This window comes from Cucumis melo, chromosome 3 (assembly GCF_025177605.1).
Source record: "Cucumis melo cultivar AY chromosome 3, USDA_Cmelo_AY_1.0, whole genome shotgun sequence".
Taxonomy (NCBI): Eukaryota; Viridiplantae; Streptophyta; class Magnoliopsida; order Cucurbitales; family Cucurbitaceae; genus Cucumis; species Cucumis melo.
In genome coordinates, this window is record NC_066859.1 from 26,049,089 (window position 1) to 26,070,103 (window position 21,015).

Sequence of the window (21,015 nt, forward strand, 5' to 3'; positions counted from 1 at the left end):
AAATCATTATATATATATATATATATATATAAATACAATATCTTTGAATAAAATGTTAAGAGATATTAAATGGGGATTAATTTAACAAATAATGAAATGTTAAAGCAATTAAAAAAATGTGTTGGAAGGGAATGGGTTAAAGAGAAAGGGAAAAATATGGACAAAAATTTCGCCTTCAAGAGGGTTTTGGTTTTTGGCTTTTGATTTTTGCCATCGGCGAGTCTGTGCCTTAATTAGATGGTTGGATAGGGCCCCACGTCCTTAAAACTGAGAGATCCTAGGCGGTGGACTTTGCTTTTTCCTAACCCAAGCTGAACTCTGAGTTCCACCCCTAACTCGACTATGGTTAACTCCTTAAACCCTATTCTTGTTTTCTCTTTTTCTTTCTTTATTATTATTATTATCACGAGACTATTACAATATTATTTAAAAAATATATATATATATATATATATATTTATTATTTACTATCGTTTTTACTATTTGACACATATCATTTTTTTTAATTATTTTCCGTAATATTTTGCTGGTTTCTTTTAACATCAAAATTATTTACGCCACAAACACATTATATTATGATTCAAACAATAAATTACACTTTGAATACAAACTATTATAACTCAACTATAGTAATCTAGGATTGTAATAACTCACTTATTGTTCCAAACACTCCAAAAATTTCAATTTAAATCTCTTGAACTATTTTTTTAAGCATAGTTATATCAAGAAAAATATTCATGTGCTTTCTTATTAAATATTTGGTCTATTCCTTTTAATGTTCAATAAAAATATTTATGGTCGAAAGAAATATCGGTAGGTTTGTGTTTAAGTACTATGATTACAGATGAATATTTGTAGACGTTAAAAACAGTTTTTCAGTTAAATTGACATCGAACCAACTATGATTGATTTGGTAAATATTTAAATCGACTTTATTCATAATGTAGTACTAATCAATCAATTTAGGTTAGTTTCAGCCTTTGAAATTTTTATGAAATATTGTTGGTTTGAAAATTTCTCAAACCGACATGAAAGCTTCTCATTTTCTTTGATAGAATACAAATTGGTTGATTTGATTTTTTGGTCTATTGTGTTGCCAAATAAGTGAATAATATTTAATAGAGAGAGAAAATAACAATACAAAAACTTGAATTTAAGATATCATAAAGTAACATACTCTAAAATTATTTTATATCACCGATTCAATAAAAAAAATTAAAATTGGGAGATTGAGATAAATTTAAATTTAATATAATATCCATATATTCCCACTATAGTAATTAAACTCAAACTGATATAATACAAATTTTGTACTGTAATTTTTAAACTGTGTTTGTAGTTTAGGAGGAAGACGAGTAACGGCAGTAGGGGGGGTGAAGGTTCCGTTAAATATGAATGCCACGTGTAAGGAGTGAATAATATCAATGGAGTTCGTGGCGCATAGATGATCACGTGGACATAATGAATCATAATTGTGGACAAAAATGCCACGCCGCTACTTCCCACCTTTTTTCTTTTTCTTTTCCATTAAAAGTACAAAAAAAAAAAAAAAAAACCACTTTTCTTTTTTAAATTTACAACGGAGTTGAAATTGTCAAATATCTCATGTAATTTTTTCAACTGACAAAATATTTATTGTTTTTTTTTCTAGAAAGACTTAGTTTTTTTAATTAAAAACTTGAAAACGAGACCATTAAATTAAATTGGCTCAAAAAGAAATTATGTTTGTAAGGATTATGTATAGGCCAGAGTATTTAAGTTGGTTAAAAGAAATACATATACTTTAAAAAGATTAATCTAATTAATCAAATTTTATTAAATTTCGTTACACGTGTCTTAAATAAATTTCTAAGTTAAGGCGTTGGATTAACGTACAAAATCTAGGCATTTAAATCTAAAAGGAAATCATTTTTCATTTTGAATCAAATAATTCAACAACGAAACAGGAATTTAATGTAATCCAAAATCTATATTTAGATGAAATATTTTAAATTGGATGAAGAGATTGGAAGTTGGAATCTATTGGTGGTTAAGTGGGACGTATCCAGAAGGGCAATAATGGTGTACTCAATTTGTTCCTAAACTTAGATACCTTAACCAAAAAGGAAACGGCCGTTTATAAAGAAACCGGCGGTTTCGCTGCAAAAGCCCACAGGGTGTCCCTACCTTTCTTCTCCACGTCACCACTCCGATTCCGTTCACCGAGCTAACTCACTCCCCAACCCGTTCCTGTCCCGTTCAGTTTTTTCCTCTATAAAACCAAGCTCTCCTTAATTCTTTTCCTCGCTTTCTTCAACACAACACACTTTCCAGACTCTTCCTTTTTCCTCTTCAATTTCCCTCTTCTTCTTCTTCTTCTTTTTCTTCTTCTCTCCATTGGTGCCTTTCTTTGAACTTCAACTCAATCCTTCTCTCTTCTCTCTCTGTTTCATTCTCCTTCGTTCGTTTCTCCTTCCATTCAGGTATATACTATTTCATTATTGCATTCTTACTCTTTTCGTTTATGCCTTTGTTTTGTATGTTCGTCAATCGTACTTCGTTGCGTCAATTTGTTTGATGATTGGTTTCATTTTGGATTCTGTTGTGTTTCGTTCATCCTCGTGTTGCTGTTTTTGTTTAGTGATCGAGGTTTGCTCGTAGGTCGATGGAGCATTTTCAGAACGACGATCTTGAGTATATTGTGGATGATTATTATGAAGTCGAAGGGTTTGACGACGGTCGTGTTTTCTCTGATGATGAATTTCATACTAATCAGAATACGGAGCACGTAGACTCCGACTTTGAGGACGATATTGATACAGTCAGTAATTGTTACTTCTCTGTCAATTAAACTTTTCTTCTGTCGTATTGGTAGCCGTTATGAATTGTTTTGATTTTATAGACGACGCCGAGGACGGATACCTCTGCTTTGGATGTTAGGAATGGGAAAGATATCCAGGGAATTCCTTGGGAGAGGTTCACCTTTACTAGGGATAATTATCGGGAAAATCGTTTGAGCCAGTACAAGAACTATGAGAGTCTGTCGAGTTCTCGAGCGGAACTGGAAAAGGTGACTTTCCCTTCGTTAATTTTCATTGCCCTGTATTTCTGGCGTTTTGCTCGAGTAATTTGAGCTTTAGGCAGAGTGTTTTTGCTTGGAATTAGTAAATTCTGCTTCGAGTTTTGCATGTTTTTCAATCTGTTCGTCGTTGACAGGAATGCTTGCAAGTGGAGAAGGGGAATAGTTTTTATGATTTCCAGTTCAATACGAGGCTTGTTAAGTCAACAATTGTTCATTTTCAGGTATAGACTTTAATGAGCTTTTTGATTAAAGATGAGGGTTTGTGTTTCATTTATACAAATTTTATAATCCCGTCCGTCCCTCAAGAACTAATTAGTCATGGTAGAAAGCAAGAACTCCTAAATTAGAAGGGCTGAAATCTGCCAAACAGAATTATTTTATTAGACCATCCTACGCATTTGCTTTCCCCCAAACTTTTAGAAATCTTCATTTCATTGAATGCACAGTCCATTAACTTAATACTAGATTCATTGTAGGTTTTTGTGCACTAGATACACGTTTCATCATCATATATGATAAATGATTGGTTCTAGTTGGCTGGTTATCGTAGACCTCATTTCTTACAAGCTATGCAATTCTCCGAAGTCGTATTTGCTGGAATGGCAATGTTTTTACTAAAACTCTGCGCTTGGTCAGGACACGTTCTCGGTTTATAGTCTCTTGATCATAATATTACAGCCATCATTAGCATTGTAGTTTTGCAGGTTTTATATATTTTTATCCTTTATGGATATGTTTATAAATGATTCTAGCTCTATGTCCTGATCATACGTTTTGAGGTATGAAGTCCAAAATTCTTTTTATGTTGACTCCATTTTACAACTTGTTCATTTGCGATGAATTAAATTGTCCAATGCTAACCAACTTTGAGAAGTCTTTCAGCTAAAAATATGGTCCAGTGAGGCCACGATTCAGTGCTTGTTCAGGCATGCAATTGCTGATCTAATTTCTGTAATCTGGATGCTTTGTTTACCTGTTAAGCTTTAATTATGGATGACGGTGCCCACTTCTCTTACAATTATATCATTTCAATTTAACCTCTGAAATTTTGAAATGCCGCTCTTGATATACTTCGGCAGAATAGAATACTTTCTGTTATTTATAGAGATATGATTGGTGCCTGCTTTCTTTTATGGTTTTGCTACCATATCTTGGACAGTATATAGTTTGCTTTTAAAAGCTTACACCGAGGATGCAATTATCAATATTTATCAGACATCATTTACCTAGTACCTTTGATCGTTGGAATTACATCCAACTAATGTTAGTTTCTTCCTGAGGATGTTAGTTTTTTTACCAGAAAGTGCAATAATTTTATTTTTACTTTTAATTTTCCTGGACACACCTTCTTGGTCTGGAGTTTCCTCTTACATATTTCTGGGACAAATGACAACTGGGGAATCCCACGTTTATTTTATTTTCTTTTTGATATTTGTTGCAACTACCTTTTCTCATCAGGGTGTTAAATACTACTTTATCACTTTAACCTATCTGTGGCATTTAGGAATGCTATTTCTGTTTATTTCAGCCTTTAAAGCAGACTGGAAGTTTTATCTGAGCAGCTGCCAGGACGTTTTTATATGGTACGATAGGAAAATATACGAGCATTTAAGACACCTCTGTAGCAACCTGTGGTTCAAGTAGATTTTGGCCTTTTGAGGCTAATTTAAATCCTCTAATGAAGTTTATTCCTGATAACTACTAGATTTTCATTAATTGAATTCGAGTTGACTTTCTTGTGTGTTTTAGATTATACTGTGTTCATGATATTTTATTTTTTAGTTGAATTACGCTTTTGATTTTTATATTTTTTAAAACATGAACAATTATACTTGTCCTGAAGTTGTAACTTGTAATGTGGGTGTGGTCACGAGATTCTTGTCAGTCAACTTTTTCAATTATTTATTTGTTTTCTGTTTTTAGAGTACCTTCTGTTTTTATGTCTGTCCACAGAGTAGTCACAATCAGTTGTCTGCTGATCTGGGCATTCGTTGTGGAACTTAGTTTTGTGCCTATGTTGTTTTCCCTGCATTTTGATAGCCTTATTATCATTCTCCATTTATCTAATTCTACCTTCTGTACACTCTAAATAGCCCAACTTGAGGTCCCAGTTCAATTTTCTTTTACAGTTTGTGAAGTCTGATAATTTTAAACATCTAAACCCACCTCTCGTTCAGTGAAACTCTATCTCACGTGTCCTCATTGCCTTCTTCCTTGTTCAAAATTATTTCTTATCTTCTGAGCATTCTTATTTGTTCATGCACTTAAATCACATCATAGAAGGATAGAGTTGAAGGTATAACCTTTCAACTGCTGTTGGCGGCAGCTACTTTTACTTCTGGATTTGGTTACTTACGAGTTATTTAATTCAAGGGGCACCTTATAATGCACATCCCTGAAGCCAAAATGAAATCATTGCATCTGCATGTTGTGTCATGTGTGCGAGAGACAGTGAAAAGCGAGAGTGAAATAAGAGAGAGAGAGAGAAAAGAGTATGGATTTATGCCTTGATTTAAAATATTTAAATGTCGTCTTCTAATGACAGTAACTGACTTGTTTGTTCCTACCTTGCAGCTGAGGAATCTCTTGTGGGCAACTTCTAAGCATGATGTATACCTTATGCAAAACTACTCAGTAATGCACTGGTCTTCATTGCTTCGGAGAGGCAAAGAAGTACTCAATGTGGCTAAACAAATTGTTCCCACTTTGGTATGTACATGTACTCATAAGCTGGCCCAAGGTGCTTAAAGTTTTGTTTTGATTATAAATTAGTTACTTTACTTATAATGGGTTCATCTTGATGATCTCTTGAATAGAAACGCCCTGGACTCTCATCCCAGTCATTGTCCAGAGTGCAGATAAGTACAATGACAGTTAAGGAGAACTTAATCGTGGCTGGTGGTTTTCAAGGAGAACTAATTTGCAAGGTGTGGAGATTTTTATAAGCCATTTTATCAATGGGGTTCTCAAATATCTAATTCACTTTTTCCTTCATGGTGCAGTACTTGGATCATCCTGGAGTTGCGTTTTGCACCAAAATGACAACGGAAGAAAATGCAATCACAAACGCTGTCGATATATTTCATAATCAAGAGTAAGTGTCATCCCTTCAAAGGCGTAATGGAGTAACATATTTTCATCGCCTCAGGGCATACAACCTTATGTCGCCCTTTTCTTTTCAGTGGTGCATTGAGGGTCGTTGCAGCAAATAATGATGCAAAAGTTAGGATTTACGATGCCAAGACTTTCACCTGCCTCAATGGCTTCACCTTCGGCTGGTCTGTGAATGTAAGTGATGCAAACTCAACAACACCATATAATGATTCACAATTGACTCATTTTTATATTCCGGTTGTTTTACTTTCTTTTCTTAATTTTGGCTCTTGTTTCTACAGAACACCGCTGTGAGTCCAGATGGAAAGATGCTTGCAGTGCTTGGAGACAGCACAGATTGTCTGCTTGCAGATGCCAACTCCGGCAAAGTAAGTATCCTAAGCTTTTCTACCGATTCATGAACACTACTATATCTTGTCTCAGATGTCGTTAAATTTATAAATGTTGACGGTATTCCATTGGAACAACAGGTGATAGAGAGCTTGAAAGGGCACTTGGATTACTCATTTGCTTCCGCTTGGCACCCTGATGGACGCATTTTGGCAACTGGGAACCAAGACACGACTTGCAGGCTGTGGGACATAAGGAATACGTCCAAGTCCTTAGCAGTACTCAAGGGAAGAATGGGAGCAATCAGGTGTGTGAAATTCAGCTCCGACGGTAAATTCTTATCAACAGCGGAGCCTGCAGATTTCGTCCATATTTACGAAAGTCGCACAGGTTACAAACAAGCACAAGAAATTGATCTGTTTGGTGAAATTGCCGGAATATCCTTCAGTCCGGACACGGAAGCTCTATTCATTGGTGTCGCTGATCGAACCTATGGTAGCGTATTAGAGTTCAACAAACGTCATCATAATAAGTACATAGATTCCATCTTCTAGACAAGTGAGAAGAATGGTTAAACAATGGTCCAAAGTGAAGCAAAAAGAAGAAGCAGATGCTGCTGACCGATTGATTGATGGAATTTGTATATAAGAAAAGAATTATGTATTTGGTTCCTTTTCCAGTTTTTGTGTTCAAGTGTTTTAAGAGTCGAATGTAGCAAAGCGAGCAGCAGATTTTGGTTGATGAATGATGAATGATGTCTACAGAAATCGAGAGTAAAGAAGCAGACACCATAACCATTACAAGGTCTCTATTATGTACAATTGTAATTGGTTTTTGAAGGTTATCTTCATCAAGGTGGTGGAAAGAGTAGAAAGAAAAAAAGGAGAGGTCTGCCTGAAGTTTTCCTTTTTAGTAAATACTTTGGGTGTTGGGTGTGCATCGCATTTTCTGACCTCCTTCCTGATGTTGCTGTCTTTTGTGTCATGTTGGGCGTTGGAATGAATATGGTCAGTCCATTTTGAACAGATTGGTTCCATTCATTTCATTTCTTACATATATGTATATTTATTTCAATTTTGTACAGAATATTTTCAATTAGTCTTTTCCTTTCTCTTATCTGACATGATATTTTTCTCCCTGTTCGAGGAAATTCATTATGTGGATAGGCTATTGGTTTCTAGTGTTGGCTTGTTTGTTTAGTTTAAGGATTGTTTGGAAAGTTTGAACGTTGAACGTAGAACTTAAATTGGATTCAAACGCGGAAGAATATTACTTTCTTGCATCGGTCATAGTATACGCGGAAGATGTTTATGGTATATAGAAATATGGGCAATGGCAGGCAAGGTTTCATCCCTAGTGAGTTTAACCTTGCAAAGATTGCATCGTTGGAAAATCATCTCAAATTGCTAGGGAGTATAGATGTTCTGTCCAAATGTCTGCAAAAGGTTTAAACAAGTTGTTCCCCACGCGAGACAAGAATGTCACGATTAAAGTGGTAGGCCTAGCTATTCCAAATTATACAATGTGCTGCTTCAAGTTAATGACAAATTTGTGAATGTGGATGGAGATATGTGTTGCCATTGCCACCTCCTCTTCTACATCCATCCTTAGAACAGGCTTTGGAAAATTCAATTGTTAAATTTTACTACACAAAAAGCATGTGACAATTGTACATTTATCTGGGAAACAAAAAGCTACTTTAGTAATTATGTTGTTGGTGTCGATCATTTGTTTCACCGTACTTCTTAGAAGTATTTTATTGAATTAGCAATGAGGGGAGTAGGTCATCTTATAAGGAGTATGAATCTTCTTGATTTTTCGGAACTCTCAACATCTCAATAAAAAGCACGATAATTTGGCCGAAAAAATGACCGATATTTTAAATCTGAAAGTTTTTTAAGATGTTAAAAAGGTATTACTACTCTTCATTTACTTTAACATGATTTATTAATTTACTTAATTTATTTAACCTAATTCACATGTGGTGGTAAGTAATGAAGGGAGTATAATAAAATAAGAAGGGGGAGTCTTTATGAGGAGGAGGGTGAGTGGTTAACACGTCAGATTTCACGTGGCTCATTTTGGAGTTGATTCTCCAAAATCAAGCTTGGGCCCACAAATCCACTTCATTTCCAATTTTGGGCCGCATATACGGCCCACTTGACATGTCTCCCACTTTAAAAAAGCCGAAAAATCAATCACCAACACCAACACCAACCCAGAATATTCACATAACATTAGTGCCTACGCTTTCCTCAACTCATTTGGTTAAGATATTATTTTCTTCATGAATATTATTCCATGTCATTCCAAAGCATCACATTAAGTCAGAAAAAAAACAAAAACAAAAACAAAAACAAAAAAAAGCCTCAGAATGATTGGTGCAAAACGTTCCCAATTGATGAGCGTTACAATCACTTTATTCACACATATTTCCATCATGTACAGAGCAAGTTTGATGCTGTTTTTCATTTTGGATTTTTCTTCCCATTAATGTTGAAAAAATGAAAATAAAAATAGTAAAAATAAAAGTTGTTTTAGGTTCTCGTTTAAAATAATAATTTCAAATTTTCTCTATTAATTTCCTATTTGATGATAGATGATAAAATTGAGTAAAGAAATTTGAATAAACTTTGTAACCTTCAAAATCTAATTCGGCATTGTTTGGCCTCACTTTTGTTTGCTTTAATCTTTGTCTTTATATTGATGCTGAACACATCTCTATCTCACGGGTATATCAATGTCATTCTTCTTCTTTATAATAATAAACACACTATTTTGCTTTTATTACTATTAAAACAATTTTCTTTTATAAAATTAAAATTAAAAACAAACAAAGTCTAATAATATATATAAAAATATTTGAAAAATTATAATAACCAGCTAAGAAGTTTTGGCAGCTACCTTGCAAAGAGTTACAAACTTACAAGCCACAACGTGATAAATGTTCTACTTTGGGTTTATGCTTATCTTTTATTTTCAATATATACGGAATCTAATATTTGATATCGAAGTTGATAGTACGTTGTTTTAAATTAGTTAAAAGCTATCTCATTTTTGTAGACTTTTAAGGTATAAGTTAGATCATCTATTTGATAGAAAATTTTAAGTCATTAGTTTAGATATTCATGTTGAATAAAAAACATAAAGAGTCTTTAATATCAACGTTATTTGGGGAGCTTACTCAAGATCACTTTCGAAACATAGGATTATGTATGTATATAGATACTTAATTAGTATTTTCCTTGTATACTTATTAGTTGATAAGATAAATATTTTACATGATGATCATATACAACTTGATTTTAATTATGATTGGACTATGAACACCTGTCAATGAGGATTTATCTTTTAATTTATATAAACTGAGAATGACAACTTTTGTAATCAGTTTAACAAACCTTCTATTCTGAATAAGCTACTAAAAGGGAATTCTAAAATAGTCTCATAGTTGTATATCAAAATAGTAAAAATATATATATTTTGAAGACACTCGTGGTGGTCTACAACTTGTTCATGATCTAAATTATAATAAATCAAAGGAGCTTCAAATGTTGTAGTCCGTGAAACTCTGTTTTTCCTCAATTTCAAGCATGTTTTATTCGTTTAATTTAAGCACGTTGAGTGTTTCGATTCAAATTACTTATGTTATGATAGCATGTTTTTCACTATTTCATCGATTTCTCGTTTTAGTATTTTGAAAGGATTTTTTTCATTAAAAAAGAATAAGTATGGTAAAAAAGAAAAGCTAACTTACAAACGACAGAGGATAACCAAATAGACAAATCGAAATAATTGAAAGTTAATATAATACATATAAGTATTGGAATTAAATTTGTTTAAGAATGAGAAGAGTTTGGTTTTCTCCAAGAAGGGAAGTTAAGAAATTTTGTAGTAAAGAAAAGGTGTGCTTTTATTAGCCACAAAGATAATTGTAATTTGTCTTCAAGTAAATAAATTAGGAGTCCCAACCTTTGCCTAACAAAACACAACTTCAACATCTCCTTCTTAAATATTTGACTGAAAATTTTGAATAATCATGTTTTTGTGAATTGTGTGTATGTATGTATATATATATAGTGATATGACTACTTTTTATGGATGTTCTTCTAAAGAATGTTGAGTTACTAAAACTAATAAGAAATATAGGTTTTCAAAACTTGATTTTTTTTTTTCTTTTCACTTTCTTCCAAGAATCACTAAAACCATGATTGAAAAATTGAAAAGGATGAATGATAAAACCATATCCTCTTAACACTCATCTATAATTAAGTCTATGAATTTTTAATTTTATGTCTAACGAATCTTTGAATTATTTCACATTTTTTAGAATTTGCGAACATAATATACACAAATTAAGAGTTTAATGCCTCATTCAACGTAAGCTTTAATTTCATATCTAATAGATTTGTCAATTTCAAAAGATTTAGAATTTATCAAACATAAATAAGCATAAATATAAACTTAAAAATTAAGGGATAATTTCAAAATTTGCCGTCAAGTTGGTGTTAATAACACCACATCACATTAATAATAGACAACAAGAGCTCAACTCAACTGACATATGTATGTGTTAAAAATCAAGAGATTCGTAGTTCAAAAATCTCACTACCATTTAAACGAGTAACTTAATATTTTCATTTTTTTTTTTTTTTTTACTTTTCACATTTAAACACAAATTTACTAACTTCTAACACATTAGTAAATGATTAGGTCGGAGAAATGCAGAGAGGTTAACGTGGAAAAGAAGGAGGAAGGGAAGTGGAAGGTGAAGGTGAAGTTAGGAGTGAGTTATTGAGTATAGGGAAATGGGTAGGAAGTGGCGTGAAGAATTATATTGTTTACAATATCAAAATTCTCACACTATCATCCAAATCCCTTTTCAAAATGACCCTCCAACCAATCCCTTTCAACCTTTCCATTTCCATTCCCTCATTCTTCACATTTCAACCTTTTCTTCCTTCTTCCTTTTTTTCTAAATTAATTATCGTTTTTATCTCCATATTTTAAATAATAATAATTCTACTAAATCATATTTCAATTAAAATTGCTTGTCCATATTCTATATAACTTTATAATTCTCTTCTACTAATTTTTTCTTAAATAATTCTCTCGTGATAGTCATGGCATGGTCTCATGTATCATTTAAATTTATTACAATACAAAATATATATATATTTTTTTTTAAATGAATGAAAGAGGGGGGGAAAAGAATTCAAAGATGGGGTTTTAATGATTTGTAGAAAAGGGTAGAAGGATTTTGATGTTTGGACTTTTTGGTAATATTGAAAAGACAATATAATTTATAAATGCCTGCTTCAGAAGGCTACCTGTCATGTTATGACCAAATTAATTTCACATTAACATAACTTTAATTTGTTTACTTCTATTAATTACTATTCCCTTTCCTTTGTTTCCCAACAAACAACAGTTTTCTTGAGTCTGACATAATTTTTATATATATATATAAACCGAAAGTAAATTAAAAACAATACTCTAAATCCTTTGTGTATTTGGAGAGTGAAATTCTTTAAACTCTGATACTTACACTAATAGGTAGAGAAAATCATGGCAGGTAACATATGTCCATTGATTTAGATTAAAATGTGAGAATAATAGTTTGGTTGGAAATGAAGAAATAAACATAAGTTGGAAGAGGTAGTAGAAGATTTAACAAGTAAATAAATAAAAGAAGAAGAAGTAAATGGGGAGGAGGTGGCAGAATATAAGTGGTGGGTCAACCAGAAGAAAAAACGGCCGCGTGATGAGAGAATTAAGAAAAGAAAAGAAAAGAAAGAAAGTTAGTCAAAACCGCGTAACAAATCTTCTACTCAATCTGCCTTTTCCTCAATAACAAACAATAAGTTGTTTACTCCCATCTTTGTTTCACACTCCCATATTTGGAATATTGCTAACCTCCTCATTATATATTACTCTAATAAATATGAGATACTAAACAAAGTAACGAAGAGATATTTGAAATAGTAACATCGTAGTTATAAACACTAATTATATAATAGTTATAACCTTAGATATAGAGTACACTATAATAATTCACTCCATCCTACGTGAAAGTTTAGGGTCTAAAAACATCTTTCGTAGTTTTGCTTTTATAACCACCCAAGATGCATCACATTAACAAAGATAATTGTTCTAGCTTATTTATATCTACTATCAATCTTTAACAAATACTATATGTTTGTTTGATTTCATTGTTATTATTATATTTATCTCTTCTTTTGAGACAAAAAAGTTTCAAACTTGACTCTTCTCATTGGACGGGTATTTAATAATAACAATTAAACTTACTATACAACAGTACACGGGTTTATTGTTTTAGAATGTGGTAAGTTAGAGAATCAATACTGTACATGAAAAGGAAAAAGAAAAGTTTAATGGGTTATTTCAATTTAAAATTTTTGTATAGTTTATGTGTTTCGAGAGGAGTGCAATTCTTAATATTTTTTAGCATGGCAATGGTTGTTGGTTCTTTCTCATGGTAATAGTTTTGTTATTTATTTACCAAGAATACGTACGTTTGCGAATTTAACAATAATGCTTTAGATTTGAGATGACTTCATCTCAATCGTTTTGAAAATAATATTAATTCATTCGTTGTCTATTTGATTATTGTTATATAATACAGTTCTAGAATAAATAAGGGTATGGGCAAGGAACTACAACCCATATAATACAATACAAGACGTTGTATTTAATTTGGAAGAGCCATAGACATTAAATACAACCTAACCTTCCTTACAACTCAATTGACTTCAAAATCAATCTTATTTATATCTTCAATTTTATTATTAATCATAACCTAAGGTTTTTATTTTCTTTAAATTTTTGGCTGCGTTATTCACAAATTTTCTTTTTTCTTAACTCAGATTGGTCAACTAACCCAACCACTCTCTTTCTTCTATTACAGACTCACGCGCCCATACTTCGTGTTGATCCCAATTCAAGGCATAATTGGTTCGTAGCATACAGTTGTGGAGAAAGAGCGTGGGAATGATGAAGGCTATTAAACCAAAGTTGAACCCGAGGCGCCGAAATTGAAGCAGTTGTCTCCGCCGCACGTGACTTTTGTCTATCACTTCAACTTCCAAACCCTAACCCAACTACATGGTCAACTCAACTACCCTAGTTAATTTACCCTTTATTCTCTGCCTGCGTTCCCATCCTCCTTCCATACATACCCATTACAGCAGCCCTTTGATTTTCTCCCGTTACCTCATAATGACGTCTTTATTCATTTTCCTTCGGCATGTGTTAATTGCATTAAACAAATTGTACAAACAAGAATTTAAATGAAATTAGCTATTTGTTTATGGTCAATAAAAACGTCTATTATATACCAATAATTTTGAGGGGTTTTATCTAAAGATTTCTAACTCCTGGTTTTAAATTTATACATGGTGTGGAATTATCAAATATGTGGTCTATAACAAACAAACAAGGGAATAAATTTAATGTCTAACTTTATACTTTAGAAATGTTTGGTATAAACTATTACATAATGGCGTCTTGAAGAACTACATGGCAGGAGAAATGGGGTATAAATATTAGTAAATTAACCAAAGAAAACAATGATTATTTATTCCCATTAATTATAAGAAATAAATCTATATTTCTTTCCATTTTGATTGGTATTCTAAGGTTAAGGCTAATAAATTAAGGCAACTTTTCTCCCTCATATTTGATTAGTACTATAAAGTTAAAACCAAAGATTAAGCCAACCTAAACATTGGGTTTAATGAGTTAGCCAACCAAAAAAAGAAGCCACCAATGAAGAATTCAAAAGGGAGAATCGTTGAAGAAAATTAGAACCAATGGAAATAAAAAAGGATATTTCAAGTGGGTCTTAGAAAGCTCATTTTTTAGGAAAAAAAATGATTATCGTGAATCTTTGTTTATCATCTCTCATCTTATAATTATCGAACTAAGAAGAAGACTAACTCAATTTATAAATGTATACAAAAATATTTATCGTTAACCATGTCTTCTGTTTGTTGTTTAGGGCATAAATGATTTTAAATCGAAATAGGATTCAAACCATCTTGATATCTTTATTTCATCGTTGTTTATTTATCAATCTATAATTTCTAGGCTGTATCCAACTATCCAATATCACCCAACTCTATTAATTCACATATTTTGCATTATATAAACATAGTTTGGAAGCAATTATGTGATTTCACCGAAGTCATTTAAGAAGTAGAAAAGATGTCACGATCATGATTAAAATTAAAGTAATATGAGAATAGAGAAGCTCCACTAGTAAATAAAATATAAATATAAATATGTGAAGTAATTTGTTTATAAAAAAAGTTTAGAAAAAAGTAGTGAAAGCATTTATTAAATTGATGGGTGGGAAAAAAGTCAAAGCGATGTGAAGAGTTTTGGTACAATCATTTATGATATCAGGAAGCCGTCCATTCACTTCTCCATCACTACACAAAACTTATAGATAAGGTTTCTTCCATTTTATTTATTCATTCAAATAAGTTCAACACTCATACAATATACCAATTCATAAATAAAAATTATGTTTACATCGTAAATTATCATATGAAGAATGTATTTGTATATATTTTATTCGGATGTGTGAATATACAGAGTATAATCGATCGAAATAGGTGTACCAAAAATCTCCAATAAACAAGAGGTGAAACTAGCTAAATTTAATGAGTCTCAACCACACCACACTCTCTTTGGAATGAAGAAAAAGTACTTCTAAGAAAACAATACACAAAATCACTATTACAGTTGTCAACCCTAACTAACACCGGGCAATATTACTAAATTTTGGGCATTTGGTAAACAAAGCCAACTGGCAATTTCGTCCACAAGAGTTTGTGCTTTTAGGAAGAAAGATCCACATTCTCTCTAGTCCCTACCATAATAATGTCAAACGAGTAAATGATTATGACTCAACAAATAGGGGGAGGGGTAACATAGTGTTTCAGAAAATTTGAGAATGAAAACAAATCGTAGATAATAGTATGTCCTTCCAAAACCCTTGATTGCTCGTGGAAGTTCGACCTTCATACACCCTACACCAACGAGAGATTTAGAGTCACACATTACCTATTTTAAAAATAACGCTGTTAAAATAATGTAGCTAAAAGTGTTTGTTAAATTTAATTATACAACCAACTAAAGTAATTAGATCACATCAATAATTGATTAATTTATTGTTATTGACTCATTAAAGTATTACCATTCGATTATAATTTTTTAAAAAAATAAAATGATAATTAAATGTATGGACTAAATTTTGTTGGATTCTTCTGGAGGAAGGAAAAGATAAAAGAAAAAAAATAATAATTTGTATCGTTGAAGCCAACTACAATGTTAACCATTTTAAGATTAGATTACTAACAAATATTTTAATGCACGAAAGATAACATAGAAAATTGAGGAATACTTAAAGCTTTCAATAAATTATTCAAAATTTTAGGTCGATTTGATATTCAATAGAAAATTTCTAAGTTTTGAAAGTGATAAATTTTTAAACTTATTCTATACGTAACCAATATTCATAGCAATAAATTACGATGGAACTAACCGAACAAAAATTTTCTATTTTTATTTATGTAACCAAAGATTATTAGTACAATAATTGAGTTGAAAAAAATTGATTGGACGAAGAATAATTGAATAGGATGAGGGCTATGTACCAATTAAAGTTAGGGAGGCAATAAATTTCAAAATCTTCCTAAAATACTCACATTCCTTTCTCACAAAGTAATTGTTAAAATAAGTAATTTTTTTTCACCATACATCAAATAAAGATTTTTATTATTTTCTTATAAATATTTCAAAATTTCTTTTAGAATAGAAATATGTGAAAATGAGAATTAATATTGAAACTTGAAATAGTAGGGTGATTTGATTTTTGTATTAAAAATAGATGTGATGAGAAAGATGGATGACTTGTTTTTTAAAAAGGGTAGGAGAGTTGAATTGTATTTTATATGACAGTGAAGGGAAGGTAATGAAAAATTAGAGATGGGATTAGACAACCATTAATCATGATTTTGTTTTATTAATGGGTCATTATTGAAGTTAATATAATGTATTTTATTTGTCCAATCTACTTTGGTTAACATATGTGTTTTTTTCTCCCCTCCAATTACGTCAATCATCTTATCCTTAATCCTATAACTTTTTACCTTTTTACTATTTATTTTCCAATTAATAATAATAATAATAATCAAAAATACAAATTATGCCCTTTTAAAAAAGTTGGTGCTTTAAAAAATAATAAAAAAACAAAAACATTTACTAAATGGTTTCATAAGAAAAAAACTGTTGAATTTATGAAATGTAAATATTTTATTTATTTTTTTTATTTTTGATAATTTTCTTAGGCATTTTATGTTTTAAATAAGTAATGATTTAGTTTTAAAAAACAAATTCATATATATATATATATATATTTAAATGATATGAGTTACCAAATTAAAAAGTTTGAAAGGGATAACTTTGCAATTAGGAAAGAAAATCAACAAATAAGATGGGACCCACAGCATTACATAAATAGAAAACAATATAATTAATAAATAAAAAAAAAAAAAAAAAAAAAAGAGAAAGGAAAAGAGAGAAAGAAAGTTGAAGTATGAACACCGGAGGGTTGGGGTCAGCAAAATTGAGAAGAGGACAAAGCAAAGGTTGCCAAAATAACCGACACCTGACGGTAGTCGAGAAGGACACGTGTCGGTATGCGACTCGTGTCATTGTTGGATTGGTTGCGGCGCCTCGGATAGTGAAGTCTGACGTCAGACAGAGAGTGGGTGTAGATAAAAGAGAAAGAAACAAATAATGAGGCGTAATTACAGTGAGATTAATGGAAATTAAAAAAGTGATTAAGAGAAGTAATTTTGGGCTCCGACTCTTATAAAAACCAAAGGTTGGAGGTGAGGGTGAAACAGAGTGAGGCCGAGCGAAATTCACATTTTCAAAAAAAAAAAGAAAAAAAGTGAAAATTTGAGAGATTTTTCAGCGACTGTTCTTGTTTTCGATCTTTCTTCTTCATCATTCCCCCCTCTGTAATCCCCGCTTCTCTGTATCCCTTTCTGTTAATCATCTGTCTTTCAGTTTCTGATTTTTGGGTTTGTTTTAAATTTCAACACAAAAAGCAAACTTAAGAAAAAGGGTTTCTCGAAAGCGCAGGTGTTTTCCAGAATCGAGATCCAGTTTTTTTTTTTTTTTATATTTTGGGTTAAATTCTTTACTACATCTGTTTGTAAATCATTTTGGGCTTCATTTCTTTTTTCTGTTTTCGTTGTTTTTCAGATCGACTTCGAGGGTTGTTTTTTTATCCCGCTTGGAGTTGAAAAGGGTTGATTATTACTGTTCATACCCTTCTCTCTGTAGAAATTCTACTTGTTTTCTTCTTCTTATAACATTTCTGTTTTGAACTTAGTAAAGAAATTATGGCTGCTTTGATGGATTTGTATGGTTGCAGAGAGTTTCAGTCAGATCCATTTGGTGGTGAATTAATGGAAGCAATTGAACCTTTTATGAAAGTTGCTTCCTCTTCTTATTTTCCTTCTTCTTTTCCGGAATTCTCTTTCTCTTCTTCTTCTTCTTCTTCTTCTTCTTCTTCTATCCCAACAGAGTCCACTTCTTACCCTTCTGATTGCTCTCCTCCGATGACCCATTTATTTTCCGATGGGTTTTCGGGTCAAGATTTCCGTGGCGTAGAGCAATCACCTTCTATTGGACTTAATTACTTAACCCCTTTTCAGATCCAACAGATCCAATCTCAATTCGGTCTCCAGACACAAATCCAGCCAGTTTGGGGACAGATCAACAACCAGGTAGAAAGAAATCAGAGCAACACCGCCGGAAATCTGCTTGGACCGAAGGGGATTCCGATGAAACACGTGGGATCTCCACCGAAATCGACGAAACTATACCGAGGCGTGAGGCAAAGGCATTGGGGAAAATGGGTGGCTGAGATCCGTCTTCCGAGGAACAGAACTCGGCTGTGGCTCGGCACCTTCGATACCGCCGAAGAAGCCGCTTTAGCTTATGACAAAGCCGCTTACAAGCTCCGAGGCGACTTCGCCCGACTCAATTTCCCTCACCTCAAGCACCATGGCTCCTCTGTCGGTGGCGATTTCGGCGAGTACAAACCGCTACACTCCGCCGTTGACGCTAAACTCGAAGCCATCTGCCAAACCTTGGCCGAGTCTCAGACAAAGGGGAAATCGGATCGGAGAAAGTCGAAGTCATCTGGTTCTTCAACCATTGCATCGGAACCTCAGGCCCCAACTGTCATCGATGCCGACGACGATTTGAAACCGGCGGATGCTGGATCAAGTGGGTCGGAGATCTGTTGCAAGGCGGAGAACTCCTCGTCACCGGTTTCGGCCGAGAGCGACGAGTCAGCAGGGTCTTCGCCGTTGTCAGATCTGACGTTCCAGGATACGACGGATTCGACATGGGAACAAGCTACAGAAAGCTGTATGTTGCAGAAATACCCATCGGAAATCGATTGGGCTTCGATATTCACAAATTGATGTGCGTAATAGTTGATTTATCTTAGGTTGGATTCTGCGACTAAGTTTTTGCAGTTGGCAGAATCAGTGTATGTGATTCGTAGGAACTTCAAAAGGGTTTTTGTTGTGTTAAGTTTGGTTTAGGAAGGGAAATATCTCCGGCACTGCCATGACCGGCGGCCAACTTTTTTGAGCTGTCCGGGCGGCGGAAGGGAGGATTGTACAAGTAATGTTGTTATGATTATTAATAATTTAGTGGTTGGTTGTTTATTTATGGGTTAGGGATTAGGGATTAGGGTAAGTACATTTATGTAATTTTTTCTTCACTTATATATATATATATATATATAATATTATGTATTATTATGTTGTGTTTATTCAATTCTTACTTACTCTAAATTTATTTTTTGTATCATTGCTTCTCTCTTCTTCATCTTACACTTTTGGTATTTAAATTTCTTTGAACATATATTAACATATGTTATACAATGCAACAATTTAGCATGTTAATTCATCTTTTTATTACTTAGATGAATTAAATTTTTAGTCTATTTTTAATATAAAAAACATGTTTCTGGAAAGTTACATTTGTATGTTTCAATTGAAGTTTGTATATTTAATTTTAAAAAAATGTATAAAATTTTGGAAGGATAATTAGTATGTAATTAACATTATTGGAATAGATTCTTATAGTTTATTATTGATAAATTAATATTTACAACATGATCTGCCATTAATATTTTTATTATTTATTTTTATAATATTTTTAAAATATTACTATATATATATATATTTATTTTATTATATTGAATCTAATAACTATTTTCATCTATGAATGAAATCTTAAAAGAAAATCAAAAAATTGTATGGTAAATTTGTAATTTTAGAATTTAGGGCATTAAGTTGGTAGAAAAAATAATTTTTGGTACTAAATTTGATACGTTCGTTCTATCATTAAAAATCAGTTTCATTGATTTAAAATTTAAATTTCTCAATTATATTCCCATTACCAAATCATTTAGATAGAGTGATCTTTATCATGAAAATGAAAAATCCAACTCGTTTTTTTTTTTTTTTTCAAGTAAAAATACATCCAGAAAACAAATTCTCAACAAGGGACAATCATAAATCAAATGATGCCCATAATTATAATAAACTAATTGGAACCGAAAAGATCCGAGAACGTAAATTGATAATTTAATAAACTTTGAAGATTAAATTGATGAGAGTTCAGTTATGCTTAAAAGAATGTTAGATTATGTCATCAATTATGTTTCCAAGTTACTAACTTTCAACATAACTTGAAGAAATCTACGTAACATATGAATATGATATTGCCATTTTTTGTTGTTGTTGTTGGTAGAGTGTTTGAACTACTTGGATGGTTTATTATTTACACGAAATGAAATGCTTTGAAAAATATGCGACCTTCAACCATCACAAAATTTCAATACATCTTTTTTTAACTCTCATAGATTCATTTTTGCCGAATCTTTTTGCTCTAACATCCAATCATCAAATAATTTCATTACAAATACATCCTATAAAATTTGTTGATTCAAACAAAGATAAAAAAACTATTGTTAGATTTTTTTATTATAATAATAAATAAGACCTATGACAAAGTGGGAACCACTAATTTATTGTCGAGATTAAAATTAAACAAACAAATAAACAAATGATAATATGATAATAACAAATTTAAAGGAAAAAAAAAGGAGTGGTGTTCGTGACAGTGACCACGTGGGCTGTCGCCGACTCACCACTATTCCTTCTAATCATTTTCTTAAGAAATAAAAGATCTGAAAGTTATGATTCTAAGAGAAGAATTTGTGTAATTTTATTCCGATTCTATGAATTTGAACAAAAAGGAATTATTAGAGACTTTGGGACCTAAGTGGTTGGATTGTTGCAATCCATCTTTCAAACTCCTTTCTTCTTCTTTTTGTATATATCATTGAATTTTAACTTTAAACTTATTGATAATATTTATTTTCA

At 32.0% G+C, this 21,015-nt stretch overlaps 2 protein-coding genes across 5 annotated transcripts; both read left to right on the forward strand.

The window, feature by feature from the left end:
- The first annotated feature begins 2,281 nt into the window (after positions 1-2,281).
- LOC103488408 (uncharacterized WD repeat-containing protein C2A9.03-like) lies at positions 2,282-7,603 on the forward strand. 4 transcript variants are annotated; one of them, XM_008447127.3, is made up of 10 exons: positions 2,282-2,462; positions 2,621-2,800; positions 2,882-3,049; positions 3,196-3,282; positions 5,636-5,770; positions 5,878-5,988; positions 6,064-6,155; positions 6,244-6,349; positions 6,457-6,543; positions 6,646-7,603. In XM_008447127.3, the coding sequence occupies exons 2-10, from the start codon at positions 2,645-2,647 to the stop codon at positions 7,057-7,059; spliced, it is 1,356 nt and encodes a 451-aa protein (XP_008445349.2). In that variant the 5' UTR covers positions 2,282-2,462; positions 2,621-2,644; the 3' UTR covers positions 7,060-7,603. The 4 variants fall into 4 exon arrangements, with proteins under 4 accessions (XP_008445349.2, XP_008445350.2, XP_050938114.1 ...); XM_008447128.3 differs by having other exon boundaries at positions 2,641-2,800; XM_051082157.1 differs by lacking the exons at positions 2,282-2,462; positions 2,621-2,800 and adding an exon at positions 4,590-4,644 and having other exon boundaries at positions 2,987-3,049.
- Positions 7,604-17,357: 9,754 nt separating this feature from the next.
- LOC103488407 (ethylene-responsive transcription factor RAP2-4-like) lies at positions 17,358-19,380 on the forward strand. The gene has a single exon (XM_008447126.3). The coding sequence runs from the start codon at positions 17,947-17,949 to the stop codon at positions 19,036-19,038; it is 1,092 nt and encodes a 363-aa protein (XP_008445348.2). The 5' UTR covers positions 17,358-17,946; the 3' UTR covers positions 19,039-19,380.
- The last annotated feature ends 1,635 nt before the right edge of the window (positions 19,381-21,015 follow it).